This window comes from Onychostruthus taczanowskii, unplaced genomic scaffold (genome assembly GCF_017590055.1).
Source record: "Onychostruthus taczanowskii isolate IOZ18803 unplaced genomic scaffold, ASM1759005v1 scaffold122, whole genome shotgun sequence".
NCBI classification, from domain to species: domain Eukaryota; kingdom Metazoa; phylum Chordata; class Aves; order Passeriformes; family Passeridae; genus Onychostruthus; species Onychostruthus taczanowskii.
This window is the reverse complement of record NW_024498374.1, coordinates 1,031,096-1,051,805: the sequence shown is the minus strand read 5'-3', so window position 1 is coordinate 1,051,805 and position 20,710 is coordinate 1,031,096. Positions and strand designations below refer to the sequence as shown.

The following is a 20,710-nucleotide window of genomic DNA, read 5'->3' as shown; positions in this document are numbered from 1 at the left end:
ATAGCAATATATATGACTGGATTATTGTAAGCATAAGAAAATGGGCTTTTATTATATCTTTTGTATATCTGTATAATGTTGGCTTTATACTTAAAACTGGTATCTATGCCAGCACATTAAATACTTGAGGTTTGGATGTTTTGTATGTAACAGGGCCACAGAGCACCAGGGGATTGTTAATCATCAGCTGAGTTACCAGCCACAGAGTATTTATCTTGTGAGCAGCTAGGTCTTGGTGGATGCTTGTATAGCTTCAGATTTCATCTGGAGCATTCTCCTCATTTGTGGCTCGCTTGCAGGTGCTGTCATAGTTCGCAACAGCAGTGACCGTACTTTCTTCAACATCCCAAATCAATTTAGAGGGAAAAACGGGGGGTGGTATTCTGTTTTTAAGATCAGTTAGTAAATGTAGCTGGGTTTGGAGTTTTATTTTCGAGTTGTTTTTTTTTCACTTCACTTTTAATTGTTATTTAGCACTGTTAAGAAATAAGGAAGTTGCAAAATATTTCCAGAGCAATTGAGGTTTCCTGGCTGCAGCTTCGATACTTGTGATTGCAAAGACATTGATACGTTGCCACTGCTTTTTCCTATAGTGACATCCCAGCAAGCTCAAAGATGAAATGTAAATTCTCAGTCTCCCATGGGTATGCATGTCAAAGTCAATTTTGAGTTTCTTTCCCTGCGTTCTTTGCTTCAGATTTACTCAGAGGCAATATCCAACAGAAAGAATGCCACCTTCTATTAAAATGCAATGGAGTCCATTTCAGTTATTATTTTTCCTCTGTAATTTTGAGGAAAACATTAATTTTTTTTATTTTAAAAAATGTGTTGCTCCAGCAAGAGGATTTTTAGTGTTGTCAGGTTGCATGTTTTTGTCTATGTATATACAATCATATGTATGCATATATAAATATATATATGTGTGTGTGTGTGTGTATATAGATCTATATAGATACATATTAGATATAGATCTATGTAGGTACATGTGTAAGGTTTCCTGTGGGAATCTTTAGAGGAATAGTTATGGAGCTGTCTTTGAAATAGAATTAGTGACAATCTTGCTATTTCTCTGTGTAAGATATTAAACACAGACCCTTAGTCTGTTGCTACACTTTGAGAGCATCAATATTTCACTGTCTTGATTGCCAGCTCTCTAGAGAAATGGTTAGCACTCCTCCCTGTATTTTTCACACCTGTTCATAATTGCCTAAGTCTGGAGTTAAAAGCCATCATCAGGTGTTCATTGCACTTAGCAAGGTAATTTCTGGTTATGTTGTGGTAATGTTGTGAGGTATTGTCCCAGGTAGACTAGTAGGAAAATCCAATTTCAAATATTCTCATGTAGTGGTTGCCATTTTATTTTCAGGCTATTAGCCACAAAAAATTATTAGCAGGAATAATGTAGTGTCCAGGGTAACTGGAAGTGAAGATTTTTAACTGGATTCTGTAGCTATGACAGCTGCTATTATTTCAGGGAGATGATTGTAAGTAACTTAATTTCCATGCTTTTGTTCTTAATGCATAGGTTTTTTTTGTTGTTTTTTTTTTTTTTCCTTGCAGCTCAAGAAGTTCATAAGAACACCAGAGATCCCTTCAAAGCACGTGAGAAACTGGGTCCCCAAGGTCCTGGAGCAGCGACGACAAGGCTTGGAGTTGTACTTGCAGGTGTGTCTTCTTGCAGCCTGCTGAAAGTAAAAAGCAGCGTTCTATTTCCACAGCATTAGAAAGTCTGAAGTGTGGTGTTTTACTGATAGGCAGTTTTAGAAGTGATCTGTATATTTACCAGCAGCAGTGATTTCTGTTCACTTAGCAGAACTACTAACTAGAAATCCAGACTGTTTTGCACTTCTTTTCCTGATTTTTCCAAAGGCTGCTTATTGACTTTGGTGAACCTTCATTTTCTTCTGCCTAAAATGGGGAAAATAATGTTATTCTTTCCAAAGTTGTTTCAACTATACTGATCAAAAGTGTTGCAGAAGCACAATAAGGAGGCTTTATTTAGCTCACCTCTATGCAGACAGACTAGGGAAGCATCAGCTCATCGAATTCATATCACTCTGCTATACATGCCTGTATATGAATTCTTCCTCTAGCTGCAATAGGCACCTGTCATCTCATATTAATCTCAGTTGGTTTGGACATTTGCCTTAAGTCTTAGGTTCTACCTAGATGGGTCATGATTTTGATAAAGACAATAAAAGGAGTCTTCAGGAATGATGTAGTTGTATAGACATCTAAATATATCAGGAATAAATCACATTCATTTTTAATAAATGGAATTTCTGTTGTCATCATGATTACTTTAAAAAATGACCTGTGGTGTACGTTCCCAGCTGTTTCTCTGGTGGCAAAGCCAGATGAAGCTGTTCCTGTAAACGTGTTCCCAGTTCATTGCACTTTCAGCTACACTAATGCAAGTGCTGTTTTACTGAAGGGGTTCATAGAAATTATGTGTCAAAACATAATTGTTTTGGGAGGAGGGCGAGAGTAACGGCCTTCTATTTTTACTCACATCGGCCACTTGCAGTGAATTTTTGGTTTTTCTCATTTCCATACAACTTTCTTTTGGACATAATCACTACCAAGGCACATGTACCAGTTAGTCTTAAGCAGCTGATTTAGTTAAAAAGGTAGAGAGGTAATCTGGTTATCACTTTTAATTGCTGATAAACTGTAAAGAACATCTCCCCCTACTGGAAGAGTTAGTCAATTCTTGTTCTTTTGCAGTCTTGCCCGTTTAATTAACTCTTCCTCTATTCTGTTGCTGTTGCATGTCATAGGAACATGCAGTGGGTTAGGTTGGAAAGGACTGCTGGGCATCATCTATTTAAAACATGAAAAGCCTCTAAGTTATATCCATACTAACGTGCATACTAATTAAAAAAGTTAATACTTTTTTCAAAGTAATTAATTTCTGTTTCCACTAGTAGAAAGCAGAATTAATCATCAGTGAAAATTTAACTTTAAAGATAATTAGATAATTTAAAGATAATTCTTCTAGACAATGAAAATTTCGTAGTAAGGCATTTCAGTTATGAGAGGTTTTTTAATAGTGCCAAGTATTTGCCAAAGCACAGTGTAGAAATATACTACAATTTCAGAAGATATGATTGTTTTTTTATTTAATACCATGTATTTAAAATATTGCAAGCATGTTTTCAGGTGGTGCTACTGACAGTTTATCTGTAGGAGTTGTTTGGCTACTACTGTGACTAGTCAGTGGTGGTGCTTGTATCTAGACATTTGTGCAGCAGATAAACTTTTATGGAGACATTCCAGTCATTAATTGTTTTGTATAAAACCAGCCGGAAGCATATACAAATACTGAGCTATTGCACAGACGTAATGTTCAGTGAGTTTGTTTTAGCATGCCTTGCAGATGGCCATCGAATACAGAGAATACCTGACAAGGTCTAACCATATTGGGTTCTTAAGATATTTTTAACTAAGTAGTTGTCTGTAATTAAATGCAGATAAAAATATTGACATGAAATGAGGGTAGTAGAATCACTCCTTACTAAATAGTAAAGAAAGCAAGACATTCCCCTGTCTAAGACAGAAGGTGCTGCAGTTGCCAGGACGTTGTTACTTTGTGTGACCTTTTCATGATGAAACCGCCCTTTTAAGTCCTTTCAGCACAGATGTTTCTTGGAGTGGATAGACAGGAGCTCAGAAACAATTAATTATATCTTTCTGAAGAGCAACAAAATTACAAAAAAATGAAGTATTATTAAATTGTGGGCTATAAAGAGTATTTATTTATTATTTTTTAATGTATCAGTGGCCACTGGCAGCTAATTATCATAAGACTGCTTATTTTACTTCTGTTTTTGAAAGGTTGGGTCAGGAATTTTCTTGTTATAGTAGACCAGTTTTAATGGAATTTTGAAAGAATGATTTATCTTACACTATTTTTAAGACTTTCATATTTTACAAGTTTGACTGGAATGTGCTACTTCTGTTTTTTATACTGTGAAACAATTGACTAGAGCACTAATATGCTTAGTAATTCAACTGCATGTATAATAATATTTACAGAGTCCTTGTGAGTACTGAGAACAATCAACTGACTGACAAGAGGAAAGAAGGATTATGTTTAATTTATTAATGAGGAAACAGATGCAAAGATAAGAGAATGACAGATTGTGGCCCCAAACATTTAAGCAAATGAGTATGAATAAATAAGCTGTTGCTACTCTGCTTGTCATGGTAAAGGTCCCTGTGCATAAGCTACAACACAAAGCGCTTAAGGCTGAGCTGATTTAGTCTTTGCTAAGTAAGAAAATCACAGAATAAACTGAATTGGAAGGGACCCACAAGGATCATCAAGTCCAACTCCTGGCCCTGCACAGCAGGGCCCCAAGAGTTACCCCATGTGCCCAAGAGCACGGTCCAAACACTTCCTGGGCTGGTGTCAGGCTGGTGCTGTGACCACTGCCCTGAGGAGCCTGTCAGTGCCCAACCACCCTCTGGGTGGAGAAGTTTTCCTGATACCCAGCCTAGTTGTGTCCTCCCTTGACACAACTTCAGGCCATTCTCTTGGGTCCTGTCACTGTCACTGCAGAGAAAAGATCAGTGCCTTGCTCTCCTCTTCCCCTCCTGAGGATGTTGAAAATGAGTCCTCCCCTTGGTCTACTTTAAATCTCAAAACACCTGTTACTGCCAGTAGAAGAGCACTTAACCAGCTTTTACTACCTTATGGTGGCCATCCACTAGGTAGCGTTATAGTTAGTTACTTGTATATCTGAGCTTGTCGCTTGCAGTAGAGCAGAGATGAGAATCCAGGTGGTTTTGATTTTAAATTTGTGAAATAAATCACTGGGTTACACTATTGCTCAAAAAATTCTCTCTTGATAGTAGTTTTAGTCTGCAGTAAGATTTGGACTTTATTTATGGTGAGAAATATTTTCTCTTGATAAGCTTCATGAGGAGCTTTGTGTTGAAGAAAGGTAGAAGATAAGGATTTTAAGCAGCTGGTAGTATAGGGCACCTATAATTTGAGAAGGGCTGCCAAAAGGATTTGCCCTGAGAGCCTGTGACTCCTCATAGTAGTGAATGTAGATAAATGTATTTGCTTTGAAGTACCAGAAGGTGAAGGTAAGTGTGGAAGATGATGAAGGAGGCTGATAACCAGCATTGTAGCTTCTGGTTGGTATTTGTTTGGTTTTGGTTTTTTTCATCCATTATCCAGTCTTGGACTGACTGTTATCACAAAGCAATACAGAAATATGATTTGATTTGTATCTGTATTTAAATAAGATATGAGTCACTTGAAGACTCCTTCTTCCACAGTTTTTACTGTGTGAGTTCAGTAAGTCATTTTGTAGATGGACCAAGTGAACAGGTAGTTGAGGTCTCATTTTGAACGTTGAGGGATGACACTGGAGGGACCTTGACACTGGAACAGTTGCAGCTGCTTTGGTTCAGATCAGTATTTGTTCCAAATACATTTGATGTTCTATACTATTGGAGGAGCAGTCTTTACAGAGCTTATTTCCTGTGAATTGGTAATGGGGAAGAATTTGATCTAGCCACCTGCTCATTTGGAGTTAGGTCATATCCTTGTCCCAGTAAGCTGACACTGGATGTTATTGCCATCCAGTCTGTCTGCCCCAGGGACTTGCCCTTTGACAGGTCTGCCTTTTAAAGTTCAATGGAATAGATATTTTCAATCCTCTTGGGCTAAAGAAATCTCATCATTTGCTGATATCATCAGTCCAACAAGATAACAAGCATTGTTAACAGAATTCACTTTGAAGTGGCACCCACACCTCAGCATGAGACTAGCTGCTGCTAGTCTTCACTGAAATAATTTACTTATAGGGAGAGATTTTGAAGGAGGCCCATATTTTTTATTAGTTTCAGGATACTAACTCATTTCATGTGGTCTGGGTGACCTGAAGAAATTCTTCTTGTGACTAGCAAGGCTGTAATATAAAACAGAGAGTTGTAGACCGTCTGAAGTTCTCTGTATCTATGTAGGGTCTCTATGTACATACATCTCTAACCAGAGCTAATATGTAGAGCTAATATTTCTCTCTTGGCTGAGGTCAAGAAAACATACTTGCCTTTTATTTATTTTATTTATTTCTTGAACTTTTTACAAAGAGAACAGTCCTGATTCCTGGAGATAAGATTGGTTAAAGTGCTCCTTGGCTGTGAGACATGAAGACTTGATGAACCTCAACATTCCAGTAGTTTCAGGAATCCAAATCTTAAAAATGAATTATGGCATTTATGAAACTGGACTAGAGATTTGTTTTCCATTTAAGGAAATAATCTGGAGATTTGAGAAGCACTTTTGACCTATATTTCAGTATTCTTCAGAATGCAATTCTCTTTAAAAATATTTTAACTACCAGTCCTTCCTGAAAAACATAAGTAAAACCATATCTGTTATCTCTTAAGAAATTAAAATCCAATTCTATAATCCTTAGCTGCCTTACTTTCCAGCAGGGTGGAGTTAGGAAAACAGTGGATGTAATAATGTAATGAATAATGTGCAGTTGCTTTATGAGTAAGCTCATCAGAAACATAAAGAAGAGAAGCATGCATTATTATATTGCCTTTTTTTAGTCTTTTTGGCGGAACAGTTCAACTGCAACTGCAAAAAATGAGGACGAATTAGCTATTTCTGTAGTTAGTTAGACTGCAGGGGACAAACTGTCAATATAGAAAATTTGGCTCAAGGTGTCTTATCTTCATGGGCCACTATGATTTTCTTTAATTACTTCAATAAGCATTGATACAAAATTCCTTGTGGTAAAGTTTAAATAAGTAAATAACCTTTCCTGACTGGATAGTGGGTATGAACAAAATTTTTGTACTATTTTCCTTTCTCAGGGATTTTAATCAAATTGTGAAGAAGAAAGTTTTCCATCACCTTGTGAGAAGTTTCATTAGTTCTTCATTGCTTAACTGATTCAATTTCTGTTAACCTCTTGCTAGTCTATCAAGAAGGAATAGGAACTCAGCCATTTATAACCTTGTTTATTGTCAAGAAGACTGGACAGATCTCTGCTCTAAAATGAGGCATCCCGGCTCCTGATGCCAGTGTGCATGTACTCCACGTAGTGTGTTTGCTAGAGCTTTGTCTTTCAGTAGCCAAAATAGCCTGTTCTGCAACTGCAGCTGAAATCCTCTGGAGTAGGAGTAGGATCAGAAAATAAAATAAATGTATTTGGTGGAAAGAAATGCTTGGTGATGTCCAATGCTTGGTGGTTTTTCATTGTTTTCTCTTCTCTTTGAAGTAGAGGTAAAAATGGTCCCATAGTAGTACACAAAAGTTTTCTGAGCTCTCTTAAGCAGAACAAAAACTAGGACTTCCTATAAGGACAGGAAGATCATGATTGTGGCTTAGGCTGGTACGTACCTCTAGGATCAGATGTAATCTCTAAGTGCTTTCTATGTGGAACAGTTTTTGATGTTACATATGTAATATCTGTAGAGACGACTGGTGCCATTGGCGATGTTTAGAATTATTGAGATCTCTTTCTGTGTTACGTGCACTTTTATGGGACATTTCGTTGCCTTTGCTCAATAAAAATGAATCAAGTTGCTTACTATTTAATTATGGAAATGCAGTGGCAAAATGATCTTAGAAATATTCAATGATCATTCAACTATTTAAATTTTATTTCTGTGCAGTTCACATTCATCACATTTATCCATTCTGTCCATGTTCATACATCACATTTATCCATTCATTACAATTTTTCTTCCTTTATATTTTCAAAAATCCATTCTGTATCAAGCATTTAATTGTTCCCACATACTTGTGTACCTTCACCAGAGGGTGTTGTGAACACAAAATTTTGAGTTAGTTCAATTGGAAGGCTGGCAAGGTATATGAAATGATAGCCTAGATCAAGTATAGAAGGTCCTCTAGTTGGAAATAACTTTTGAAGCTGATTTTGTTTTGAAGAAAAATGTCTTATATGGTAGTCGTGCACATTTATACTCTTCCTTGGTATCCATTTATAGCCATTTTGGGATATAGGATACAGTAGTAAATGGATCTTTGGTCTGAAGCAGTGACTTTTCTTATGTGATCCTTAAAGCAGTTAGAGACATGCTTGTGTTTCTGCTTGTTGTTACATTTGTTTAAACATTAATGTGTTTTCAGGAGCTGAACCCTGTAAATATCATGACCACTATCTAAAAAGAAAAAGGAGTTAATTATGTGGTTGAGAAGACATATTTGAATAATTGAGATGTATCTGTAGAGATAGATAGGTAGATAGATAGATAGATAGATAGATAGATAGATAGATAGATAGATAATGAAGAGGCATGCAGGTGCTATGACTGTGCAAAGCCAGTTGTAAAGGCTTTTGCAGGCCAAATGCTTTACACATGGGAGGTAATTGGTTATTTACTTAAAAGCTGAATTCAGAGGTTGAAATTTTAAGCTATAAAAGCTTGTGCAAAATGTGGGCTTATTTTTTTTTTCTTCTCTGCCTTATTCTGTGTGCGCCTAACCTGTGGGGTTTTTTCCCACTAGGCTTCTGCTTAACCATTCCCCATGTCTGAGAGCAGGAGTGGATAGAAATTTCTTTGACTTCCTTGTATCTTTCATTAGGCACCACAAAGGTTTCTGCAGAGGCAGTCCTTCCCTTTGTCCTAGGTACACATTCACTGTTGGGATCTATTTCTAACTAATTTAAGATCAAATTGGCTTATTTGCAGGAAAAAAAAAATTCCCATCAAGTGCAGAACAGATGCTTATCTTCCTGATTGCTGTTTCTGGATACTAGTTTTATTTTAAATGCAGGAGAATATGCTGAGAAGAAAGGGTCTAGCATTATAAAGTTGCAAAAAAAAGTTGGATGCAGTGAAATAAGATTTAACTAATGTTTTGCTGGAAAGTCTGTTGAATCACCCACATCTATTAATCACATTGAAAATTCTCTCCATTATCCAAAATTATTCAGTGTCTTCCGTCTCTAACTCCATTTTGTGTGCAGTAATCGAGGCTGAACAGCTCTTGTAAGGAGTTCGAAAAGCAATGGTATGATAAGTATAAAAAGACAAAATGTTCTTTGTCCTCATTAAAGATTGTGAGCAGAGTGTTAAATAATATTAATGGCTGGGATTGTCAGTACTTAACAGTACTTTCCTAGTACAAGTGATTTTATTGATTGATACAGTCTCAATGTAACAGGGCAGATTATTCTACTGATTTTATCGAAACCTTAACTAAGTTTGTTAGTGTACCACGTATCCTTAAATAGATCTAGATGATGATGTAGATTAAGAAAAGCAGACCACCATCCATCTTTTTTTGATCGGTTAATAACTTAAATCCATCATTGCTGTGAGCAGCTTTTTTAAGATTCTGTTGTGCATACGTGTTTCTTTGGTGGTAAAGATACATAGCTGGGTTTCATGGCTGTGGATTTTAAAGGAGTGTGTCTGACACATTCAGGATTGCATATTTTTTAAGAGGAAACAGAAAGCCAGAGAAAACAGGGAAGCAAAATAATTCTGTAGATAATTTAAAGGGGACCATTTATTAAGTGTCTGTCTGCAGAGATTTATGAAGAATTATTGAAAGCATTTTTCAAGCATGCTCAGAAAATTACCTGGTTTGTATTTTAGGAGTTAAATTTTTGCTTTTAAACTTGTGCTTGTTGTGATTTATGATTAATTTTTTTTCCTTCATCTTCAATAATCTGTTTGGTTTTGCTGTGTAGAATTGCGCTGCATGAACTCTCATTTTACTCTTGTATGTTAGAGGTGATCAAAATAAATTTTACTCAGTTAAGCACAGAATTTACATTAGTAGTTGTGACAGGTTTAGAAACCATGTCTAAATGCTTGTTCTCTTTTCATTACACTGTGTATCACAATGATATTGTATTACATTATTTTGCCCAAGTTAAGATGAACATCAAAGTGTTCATCAGTGCATTTCCATACAGTGAGAAATGGTCTCTGTCATGACTATACATGCTCAGAATAAGTGAAAAATATTTAAGAGGAGAGAGAAAGAAATTAAGTTCTCTGTCTAAGTCACAGTCTATGAAAGCAGAACTAGGTGTATTAAAACTCAAAAGGCTGGCACACTCCTGTAGTCTGCTGATTACTGTCCTAACTGCCCTGATTCCTTCTAAATCCATACAAAGTGTGAGATAATTAATTTAGTTGTGGTGAAAGAAAAATGTGGTTACCTTCCTTATCCTGAATGCAGCTCCACCTTTGATGTGTAGGCAGTAAATTTTCTTTTTCCTTAATAGATATTTAATACATTTCCTTGAGGTCTGTGGCAAAGGTGGAGGGAAGTCAAAAAATGTTTGTCCATTATAATAAAGAAGGAAGGAGGGGACAGTAATTCCTGCAGTCTTATTATCACCACTTGAAGTTTGGTAGAAAGACTCAGGCTTCCCCCATCTTTTTAATCAATCTATAACATTTAAAAAACATTTTCAGTTCCTTTTCTGTGCTGTTTTACATAAGGTAATTCTTACATTTAGGTATACAAATGGCTATTGCTTTTTTGAATCAGACTTTCAAAGCAAGTTAAATCTTAAGGGCTTTTTCTTCAAAATTAGTCCATAAAGTTAATGAATTGTTAATAAAGGGATAAACTTATTTTCTACTGGACAGTATTTTATTATTGCTTGTGTAGTGTAACACACTATGTTTTGTTAAGTTTGTTCAGTAGTATACAGCACTAAATTAGAATGTAGTTTAGACCTAGATTGCATTGACCTTATACAATCTGGTAGCGTTCTTCTGCATACACTCTTTGTGTGAATGAAGATCCACTATTAATATTCTTTTCACATTTTTAAATTGCGCATGAGGGCAGGGGAAAAATGTTCATGAAGAAGCTAATAATTCTTTTTTTTACATCAGGATTCCAATCTGCACAAAAGTCACAGCCTGTGTTTGGAAGCCAGAGGAAAAAAAAACAAAATATGGAATAACTGAACCATTTATTATGTGCTTTGGATAAAGAACTCTTTCTGAGGGAAAAAGTAGGATCATGCTACATGTGTAAGCAATGTTAAATAAATCCTTATGCATAAGGAAGCTGAATTAAAGCTTGATACTAGTGTACCTAATAACTTTACTGTCCAATATTGTTTGATTGTTTGTATCATTTAACATAGACCATTCTGAAAATAAAAAAAAAAAAAAAAAAAAAAAAAAAAAAAAAAAAAAAAAAAAAAAAAAAAAAAAAAAAAAAAAAAAAAAAAAAAAAAAAAAAAACCAAAAAACACCCAAGCAAACAAAACCCAGCAAGCTGTGGAACTAATCACAGGGGGTTACCAGAAGGATACTGAAATAAATAAGCAGTAATTCTTGAACTTCTGGTTTAGGTGTTGAAAGGAAGGAGCATAGGAACAGAAGAATTCTTTGCAAGAAGGACCGCTAAGCAAAACATGAGAGCTGGTCTATCAGCAGCTATGAGACGTGAGCAGAGGAAGAGGCAAATAGTCTTCCTCAGACAGGTTGTGGCAGGGTAGTCAGTGAGCCTTCTCCTTTGGTTCTGTAGTAAACTGAATGCTCCTGCATTAGGTATAATTCCCGTGTGTCTGTGTGTGCTGCCTTTCTTGGCATTTATGCAGTCTTAGATGACTCCTTTCTGAAAGATCTTGAAGGATTTCAGGGTGAAGTAAGGGGGGAAGGTCCTGTGGTCATGGGTAGCTTAGAAGAATAACAAATGCTTGTTATCTTCTCTAACATTGTCTATCTCTACCCACATCACTATTGATTGTCTTTTTTTTTTCCCTCCTGCGTATTGTCTCTGTTGTCCAAATATAATATAGATTTAGTTACATGTAAAAAAGCTAATTTTACTAAACCCATTCATTGTAGAATTTTTTGACTGAGATAGGCTTGGATTTCTGTGAAGGTACATTTGCAAACAAATACACATTATTGAATGATGCCTAAATTTATAACTCTGAAATGGATTTTTCCTGTAGACTTTGAAAATATGGACATTCAAATTAGAAACTTCCAGGGTTACTTATGATAAACACTGTGAGTTATATATAAGAAAATTTTCAAGTATTGATGTAAAAATTGAGGCTTGTGGTGCAGTTTCTTCTTTTTAATTTCTTATAATTATAATTGTCTTTATCTAATATACTTTTTCTTCTGTAGATGGAAAAAGTTTGCAGAAACAAAGCATGAAGCAGAAGTAGAACCTTTAATTTCATTAGGCATGTTGTAACTGGCGAAGATTAATGTATATATCTCTTGCTAATTCTCTTCAATTACTCAGTTCATATAAATTCCCAAACCTTGTTAATTATGCTGAAGTCAGGTGGTAATTTTTAACAGTGTTTCCACAGCAAGGGAATTTTCCTCGTCTAACCTTGCCCTCCTGTAGAAACTCTCAGCAGATTAGGCATTCTGACTCTAGTCCATTCGTTTTCAGCACAAGCCTAATTGCTGCCGACTGCCTGCCACAGGTACCCTGGTTATTGTACATTTAAGGGATGCAGGTTCTTTTGAGAACAAATAAGGAAAGATTAATTGTTTGTTTTGTTTCATCCCAAGAGAAATGTGGGAGCTTAATCAAGAAAAATAATTTCTTCTGTTGATTTGGCTTATTTGTGGAAAGGGATAATTGTATAGAGGCAGGCATAGAGCTATGCATTTTGAAAGAAATTTTGCCATTTACCTACTTGGGAGGCAAAGATACAGCAAAATGAATGTAAGACAGCATTGGAATTGATGGGGATGGTTCACATTTCTCATAGTAAGTAATTTGGCTGCTGGGCTTTTATTTTAACCAATATTGCTAGGTGGTGTTGTCATTTGTTTTGTCTACTTCTTTGGATATCTAATCAAGTAGGGGGAAAAACGCTTTTCCAAATTGTCCTTAATTGCCAGAGCACGAAGTGAGCTAAGCACTCAGGTATTTCCAATTAAAGAACTTGTTTCCAGCAAGCACCATTAAATCTATCTTTCCCAATCTGATAAATAAGCTATCAAAGAGTGGAACAGATTAATTGAGAGCAATTAGTTCAAAGCTCAGTATAACAGTTAGACTGAACCAACATTATCAATGAATGCAAATTTTACGTAAAGCAGTAAGAAGCACTGATGCAACAAAACAAAGTTGAATGTAGCCACTAAGCACAAAAGAAAATTTTATATGTGATACAGAAATAAAAGACACGGGAGAATCACAGATCATGTGATTCAGAACCATCACAAGATTTATTCTAATTGCATCTAAAGCATAAGAAAGCCCTGCATATACTTCAACACTTGTGTTTGTAGACACATTAATCTCCAAGTGTGCTTTGCTTATGTTAATAATCAGTAACCCCTGTGTTTGGTAGAGACTTAGCCTACGCACTGTATTTTGATTCCCTTTTAGTACAGGTTTGTTTTTGTTTCCTATATATCTAGGCCTTTTGGATGGGTGTTCCTTTCTTCCAGCTGCCTGTGCATGCCAAATTGCATTGGTCCACATGGTGTAAACATCATTCTGCATATGGGTCCTCTGGATATTTCTCTTAATGACAAAACAGAAAAAGCACCTGGATGATGGTGTCAGCATCATCATGAGGAGAAAGTCTCTCTGTCACCTTAAATATTGAAATAAACTTACAGGCTCAGAGTATAAATATGTTGAAAGATGTTTTAGGAGTTTGTTTGCTTGTTGGTAATTGTTTTGTATACTCTGCTTTGGAGTAATGTACTCCATCAAGAAGGCAGCACATAAAATAGAATAATTTCTTCAGTTTTTATAGAACTACCTTGGCTAGGTAAGTTGTATTGCTGCTCTGTATGTTGGCATCATTCCTGTAAATTGACAGCACAAATATACCAGCTGACTCAACTTTTAAAACTGCTCTCTTAGAGCATCAGTTTGTGTGGTGCGTCTCTGGCCTTTACAGCAGCAATGTGGCTGGAGTCTACTTTTGCAGAATTACAGTTTTAAAATGGTTGGATAAAAATCTTATTTCTTATGCTGTTGCAACCCACTGGGTACATCTATTCTAGGAAAATGAAAAGGCCAGTGATAACTTTCCCAATAAAACCTTCCAAGAAAATGTCATTCCAGTTATGTGTATGCTTTAACAGACATAGGACTTTGAATACAGGTAATTTACAGTATTTTCTTTGTATCCTGCTGGCAAGTCACACCTGGATAAGATCACAGTTGTATTCTGTGTAACCATGGTCTTCTGAGCAGCTTCCCCTTAATGCTGGCTTCTGAAAAATACTCAATCTCCCAAAAATCATGAGGAAATTAGACAGGTGAAACCTCTCTTAGTTTCTTCAGATGTCAAGGCATCCAGATTTTCAGGTGCACTTTCACTGTGGGATCCAGCTCTCACACATAGTTCAGTGGGAAAGGTTCCTGATGTAACACTCATAAAGAAAAGCACTCACAAAGTCACAGGAGAGTATGGAGGAACAAAGACCATGCACAGAATTCAGTCTACAGTCTTACAACCAGCAGCATTTAAGCAGCCATCTCCACATTATCCCATCAGACATTTCTCTGTGTATTTGGGCTCAGTCAAGGTCAAGCAGTGATATGTGCTAATAGTTTTGAACAGCAGCAGTTGTATAACTTCACAGTTAAGAAGCAATTTGTGTTTCTGTAATGATGTTGTATTTAGATGCCATGCAGTAGTGTTTACCTGCTTTACAGGGGGAATTTTTTTATAATTAATCAAATTCAGGCAAGTTTAATTATGTGACCTGAATTACTTATCCAGTTTTAAGTGCTGGAATTACAAGAACAGGTACTGCATGAGTAAGTTACCACAGAATACTGGGGTCTTTTCGTAGTATTGGAAATAAAGATTAGTGGGTTTTATGATGAATTTGCCTTCTAATGTTGTAGATAACTGATAACTGTTGTAGATAACTTGATAACTGAGTTCAATGCAGAAGCTCAGGAACTGTATTATTAATGTAAAAGTATAGACAACATTTCAGTGAAGAGGTCCAGCAGCCAGGCTTGACATCTCAACACAAATTTTAAGTGGCAAAAAATTCCAAAAATCAAAATTTCTCTAGTTCATCAATTATTTTTGCCCAGTTTTACAGAGCAGTGATGCTCACCAAGGAAGTCAGAGAGAAGTCTGTAATCAGACAAGACTCATGGATTTGTTACTGTGTGTATGAAGACATGTAAATTATTCTCCCTGTAGCATATTTACCAATTATAACCATCATATTATCTTTTTTCTGTTTATAGCATTCTTTCAAATTCTTCAGATTCTTTTAGCTCTCCATCTTCAAACTTTTTTTTGTTCTGGTTTTTTTTCCCTGATATTTAGTTTTGTCCCTATGACTTTATTCATGTACTGAAGATCATCTCTGTGGCCAGTAAACAGACAATGACAGGTGTTTTGTTGATCTCAGTTCTGCTGTAAATCCTTTCTGAACTGTTACACTACATCCACATCTGGTAGCATACTCGCTTTTATTTGCTCATTGTGGAGTTTAGAGTCTGATTAATCTCTCTGTATATAGTACTGTGTTGCCTTTTCATTGAAGCACCAAGAAACTTGACTTAAATAACACTTTTACCTAGCTTCAGATGCAACAGCTTTCTTATAAAGCAAGCAGGAGCCTTCAGAGAAAGAATAACCACTGTGAAGAAGAGGTGCAACACAGCATTTTTTAATGAGTTCTTCTTGTGTGGGAAACATGGAGACCAAATCTTTGTGCCAAAGTGAGTAATAGAAAAAAGGAAGATTGCTGTCTAAAATGCCAGAATACATGATTCATTAATCTGTGATACTCAATTTCAACCTCCTTAGTGGAGTTTACTGACCATAATTAAGTATTCTCTTGTTGCTGAGTGAGAAACATCAAGTAATTGCTAAATGAGAATATAACATCAAAAATACAGGATTTATAGAGAACATCTTGGCATTCTTACAGCATTCTAATGTTATGATTATCTTTACCAGAAATACAGATAACTTTTCTGCTTCTGTTAGCAGGCTAAATTGTAATATTTTTTCTCTGTTTTGGAAAAGTCATCTCTCTTTCAAGAATGTGGAGAGTTTTTAGCCAAATCAGAACATTGTCCACAGAATTGCTATGATGTGACAAGCACAGCCTTCCAGCTGATGCTGCTTGTGTGCCATCAGCACAGAAAAGGTAAATAAGCATTCACTGACCAAGTTAGGATGGTCTCTTTTCACAAGTAATTGCATTGTTCCTCACCTTTATGAAGGACTCCCTTGCTGGTGAGTTTTGGGAGGGACAAGTGTCAAGGAATAGAACCATAATGAAGTACCTGTGATTGAGCAAGGATTACATTGGTCTGTTAATTCTGTAGAAACTTGTCAGTTTGCCACCCAAATAAATGCCTAGACTGCGTAAAACATGGAGCAGAGTGACCTCTAGAAGAAAAATCAATGGCAATTCATATTTCATATGTCTATAATTGCTTGTGAGAGCATGGCAGCAGTTTGTTACAGAGCAGCTTGTTCTGCCAGGGATTGTTTCCTGACTTTTTCTTCTTTGTAGTGGTGATGCCTCACATGGACTGTGAATTACAGCTAGACACAGCAATAGACAAGTTTTATTGGTGGTGATTTTTTATTATTGTTTTCACATTACTGTCTTCAGAATTGCTGCAATGTGTTCTGTGCCAACCAGTGCACTAATCTATAGTTACATGTAAATCGTGTTCACAACTGTTTCCTTGAAAGACTCATGAAGCTGTTTTTTACCTTCTCTTTAGTAATCAAGGCTCTATCCTCCATGAAGTCATCCATTTTCTAGTATTTTAGCCATCAAAGTGATTCCATTGTATGGCCATCATTTTTAAGCAATTTGTCAGAGAAGCAAGGCATTCTCACAGTCTGCTAATTTAAAGACAGAATTTTGAAAATATCTTTTTTCTCCCTTCTTTGCTTTGTTTTTGTTTTTTTTTCTTTTTGAGAAGCTGTTGTAAGATTTGTATCCCCACTGAGGACCGAGATGTCATAGGGATAGAGAAAATGCCGCTCACTTTATGGATTACTGTTAGGTCAACAAAACTTTGGCAGCATTGATTAACTTGACAGTGAGTACAGCAGTACATTTATCACTTATGGCTGTGCTGTAGAAAATCTAATAAGAGGCAAACAATTCCCTTCAGAGCAGTAACAGGTTCACTGTGGCTAACGGTGCATGCACTGGAAATTTCTGACTTTAAATTATACCCTTGCTGCTAGTTGGGTCATTGACTCCAAGCTACTGCACTTTCACTACTATGTTCTGTATTATTAATTTGATCAGAGTTGTTTTGGCTTCTATAAATGTGTGCAAACTGTATATTGAAGTTCATATAAACTCATATGCATTTTTGAAGGGATGCAGGAGGAACATGATCCAAGCTACATTATACAGAAGGGGCAGTTGCTTGTTACCACTACAAATGTTTGGGGTCCTACAAGGTAATAAAAGAAAAATTTTGAACTGTTGCTTCTAAGCCTGCATCTAATTCACAGATTTAAATAAATCCTAAACCCAAATCTATCTTATATTAAGTTTCATTGATTGTTCAGAAGGACTTTTTCCACATGTGCAAATATGTTTTTTTTTAATTACCAGTAATTACCTTAAAAATTCTATACATGCTGATTTACAGGTATGTTCTTCCAGTTGCCTTCTTTTTGTGATGATGATGAGAACTGAACTGCTAAGGAGAGATTTTTTTGCCTTTCCTGTGTAGAAGCACTGCTGCTTGACTACAAGTTACTGTTTGATTATAATCTTACGGTGAAATTGGGTTTTATTCAGTATTTCTTGGTTTTACTTTAATAGAACTTTTCTCAAAGCCTGTGCATTGGAAAATGTCTTTGCATTGCAAATATTTAAAAAATCAAGGCTTTTTGGTTGGTGTTTTGTTGGGTTTTTTTTTTTTATTGTACTGATTATTTCTCTTAAATGGAAGCTCTGCATAAGATACTCTTCTACAGAAGAATGTCAAGCTTTTTTGCAGTTCAAATAACCAAATGTATGTAAAGGTCACATACCTAAATAACTGTGTTTCTAGAATCATGCAGGAAAGAAGATTGAAGAGAATTTGGTTTGAATGCAGATCAGAATAGAGTGTGCAGCTTAACTTCTGTCTTTGTGATACAATCTGCAAAATTGCTGTTCAAATGAGAGAGTAGTAATTTAATTTTTTTTTTTTTACATTAGGATATCTGGTACACTAGACTAGAGAGCATTTGTGGGTAGCAGCTGTTATTTCAAGTATTTTATATTATTTTAGGAAACTGTTTAAATTGGAGGTTTTGTTCTGCAGTATCTGTAAAAATGATGTTGTTTTCTTTGTTGGGAGAGAAGTATTCCACTTGAATCAATTGTCAAGAGGCTTAATGTAATAAGGCAGTTTGTGGTCTGACTAAAAGAAACACTGTGCAGAAGAAATTCCCATAGCAGTTTGTTTTTAACAGAAAAACTGAGTTCACCTGAACCATAAATACATTGAAAACTGAGGCTTAATAAGGTAGAGCAGCTTCAGAAGGAAGAGGGATTGTTGTCCAATTGTAATGACTACAATTTAACCAGATATCTGTGTTAATGATAGTGGAGCTTTATCAACATGGTAACAGCTGATTCTTTGCAAGAAATGATCAAGCAAGTTGACATTAGTAACCTTTGTATAGTTAGAGGGAAAACACAACTAAAATAGTGGCTCCCCTTTCCTATTTTTTTTTTTTAATTTAATTTCCAGGATAGAAGTTGTGTTTTTCACTCTCTTATTGCATTTTATAGGTAACGAGACACATTTCCACACTTTCTCCTGGGTTCATACAATAAAGGAGTTACCCTACTGGCTGCCTTACTGAACAGAGACCTGGTATTGATTACCTATCACACTGGCATCAGAACTACTCTTAGGATTCAATTTTTTTGTTGTTTTGCATATTTTATTGATCAAAAGTGGTAAATGAGCATCAAGCGTGCAAGAAGACGATGAATTGTTTACTTGCATAAAATAACCTTTCAATAAGGGAAGATGCATTGCTCACACTTTTGGTGCTGTTCTGCTGCCCGAAGCAGATGGCATTCAGCTGCTATTGATTTGCTCCTATAGTTACAGAGCAGCATGTAACAAGGCATGCTCATTTCTCTGAAAGAGAGGTGAAGTTTTTTTGCCAGGGTGGCAGGAGTGAAGAAAGGAAGGATGGGGGGTTGTGAGGGTTGTTTTGGGGTTGTGGGTTTTCTACAAGAAAAAGTCTTGTGCGAACAAAAAGCAGAGAAAGTAATTCTCTTCCTCTGTGTTTGCAGAGGAAGAGAATTACTTTGTCCAGTTCTGACATTTCTGATGACATTAATTCCTGATGCAGATTGAATCCATGAGCAAGCAAGTACTTAGGATTTTAAAAATAGCCAGAAATTAGCATCACAGGCTCCACACCACAAGTCTTAACTGCTGTGATTTTGATTTATACGTTTGGTCCTACTTGTGTAAAGACTGTTGATTCATTAGGAAGACAAAATCATACTGCAATATGTTGGGATTGATTATGCAAACAGTTAATTTAACTGAAGAATACAGAATTTAATAATTTGCTGCTGGATCTCTCCTGTAATGGAGGACATGCAGGCATGACAAAGTCAGCTTTCTCTGAAAATGTATGTGGAAGGATATTTAATGCAGAATTTTTGCATGAACAAGATCTCTAATTCTTCAGCAGATTTTAACAAAATGCAGATATGTGATAGAAGAGGGTGTCAGCAAATATAGTATAAGCATGTTTATTCTAAGACAAAACATTTTAGTTAACTTATAGTCTTAGTCCTGAAAGAGTAGTTTAGTGGGTGATACTGAAGTGCAGGGTACAGTCCTTAATCAGTCTGTTTTCACATAGAAATAACCCATCCGTCAAGATCCACAGGTGTTGTAGTATGAGAGTTAAGTTCAGACTCTTGGTGACAAAACTGGACGAGTTAAGTGTTACATATAAAAGCCTTAGTTTTATATGTAAAACAAAGGCTTTTATATGTAACACTTAACTGACTGTTCTGCTGTGACTTACTGCAGGGAATGTTTACTGTAGCTTTTGGACAGTCTTGAGCATCTTCCTGTTCTTAGGTTATTTAGAATAAAAAAATTAAATAATTTACTCCATTATGACTGCTTTATTTTCCTCTATTTCTTTTATATTGTGTTTCTTTTTAACGAAAATAATGACTGAGTTATGACCCCTGGCAAAATATTGTCACAGCATAGTTAATAGCTAATTATTTATCAAGAATTTAATTTAAACATGCATATCAGTATCTTTTAAAAATTTACTACTTCATCTATTTAAATTTCTCTTTGACATTGATTTCAGTTTGCTTGTGTAATTTATGAAATGCTGTCTTATGCTTTTTTAATATCCATATGGTTGTGTCACTACATCTTGACCATTTCTTATGATGTTTCTATAGCATAAGCAGGCAAGGAGACACTTGGTTCCAATACATAGTAGACATTTCTTATGAGTGTTTTTCAAAGCAAACCTTCATGATTTTTTCAGAAAACAGATGTTTTTTAATCAATTGCTAATACTATCAGCACAGCATTTGTTGTGTTGTTCTGAGTTGATTTGGTCTTGCTCTCTTGTGGGGCTAAGGAAATATTTGAAACATAAGAGTGTTTACAAACAGAAGTTAATATAAAGAACATGGATAAGTATGTGTTTTAAAACAGGGTTTTCTCTTGCTATGAGAAAGCCCTTTGCTTTCACAAATTTAAACAAATACATTCATTTTCTTCTTC

At 35.8% G+C, this 20,710-nt stretch overlaps 1 protein-coding gene across 4 annotated transcripts in view; it reads left to right on the top strand.

Moving 5' to 3' along the window:
* Positions 1 to 20,710, top strand: part of SNX24 (sorting nexin 24) — an 88,704-nt gene that overhangs the window by 50,928 nt on the left and 17,066 nt on the right. For all 4 annotated transcript variants that reach the window (XM_041395992.1, XM_041395991.1, XM_041395993.1 and 1 more), the window contains exon 3: positions 1,561 to 1,665. In XM_041395992.1, the coding sequence (XP_041251926.1) occupies positions 1,561 to 1,665 (105 nt within the window). The remainder of the gene's footprint in view (positions 1 to 1,560; positions 1,666 to 20,710) is intronic.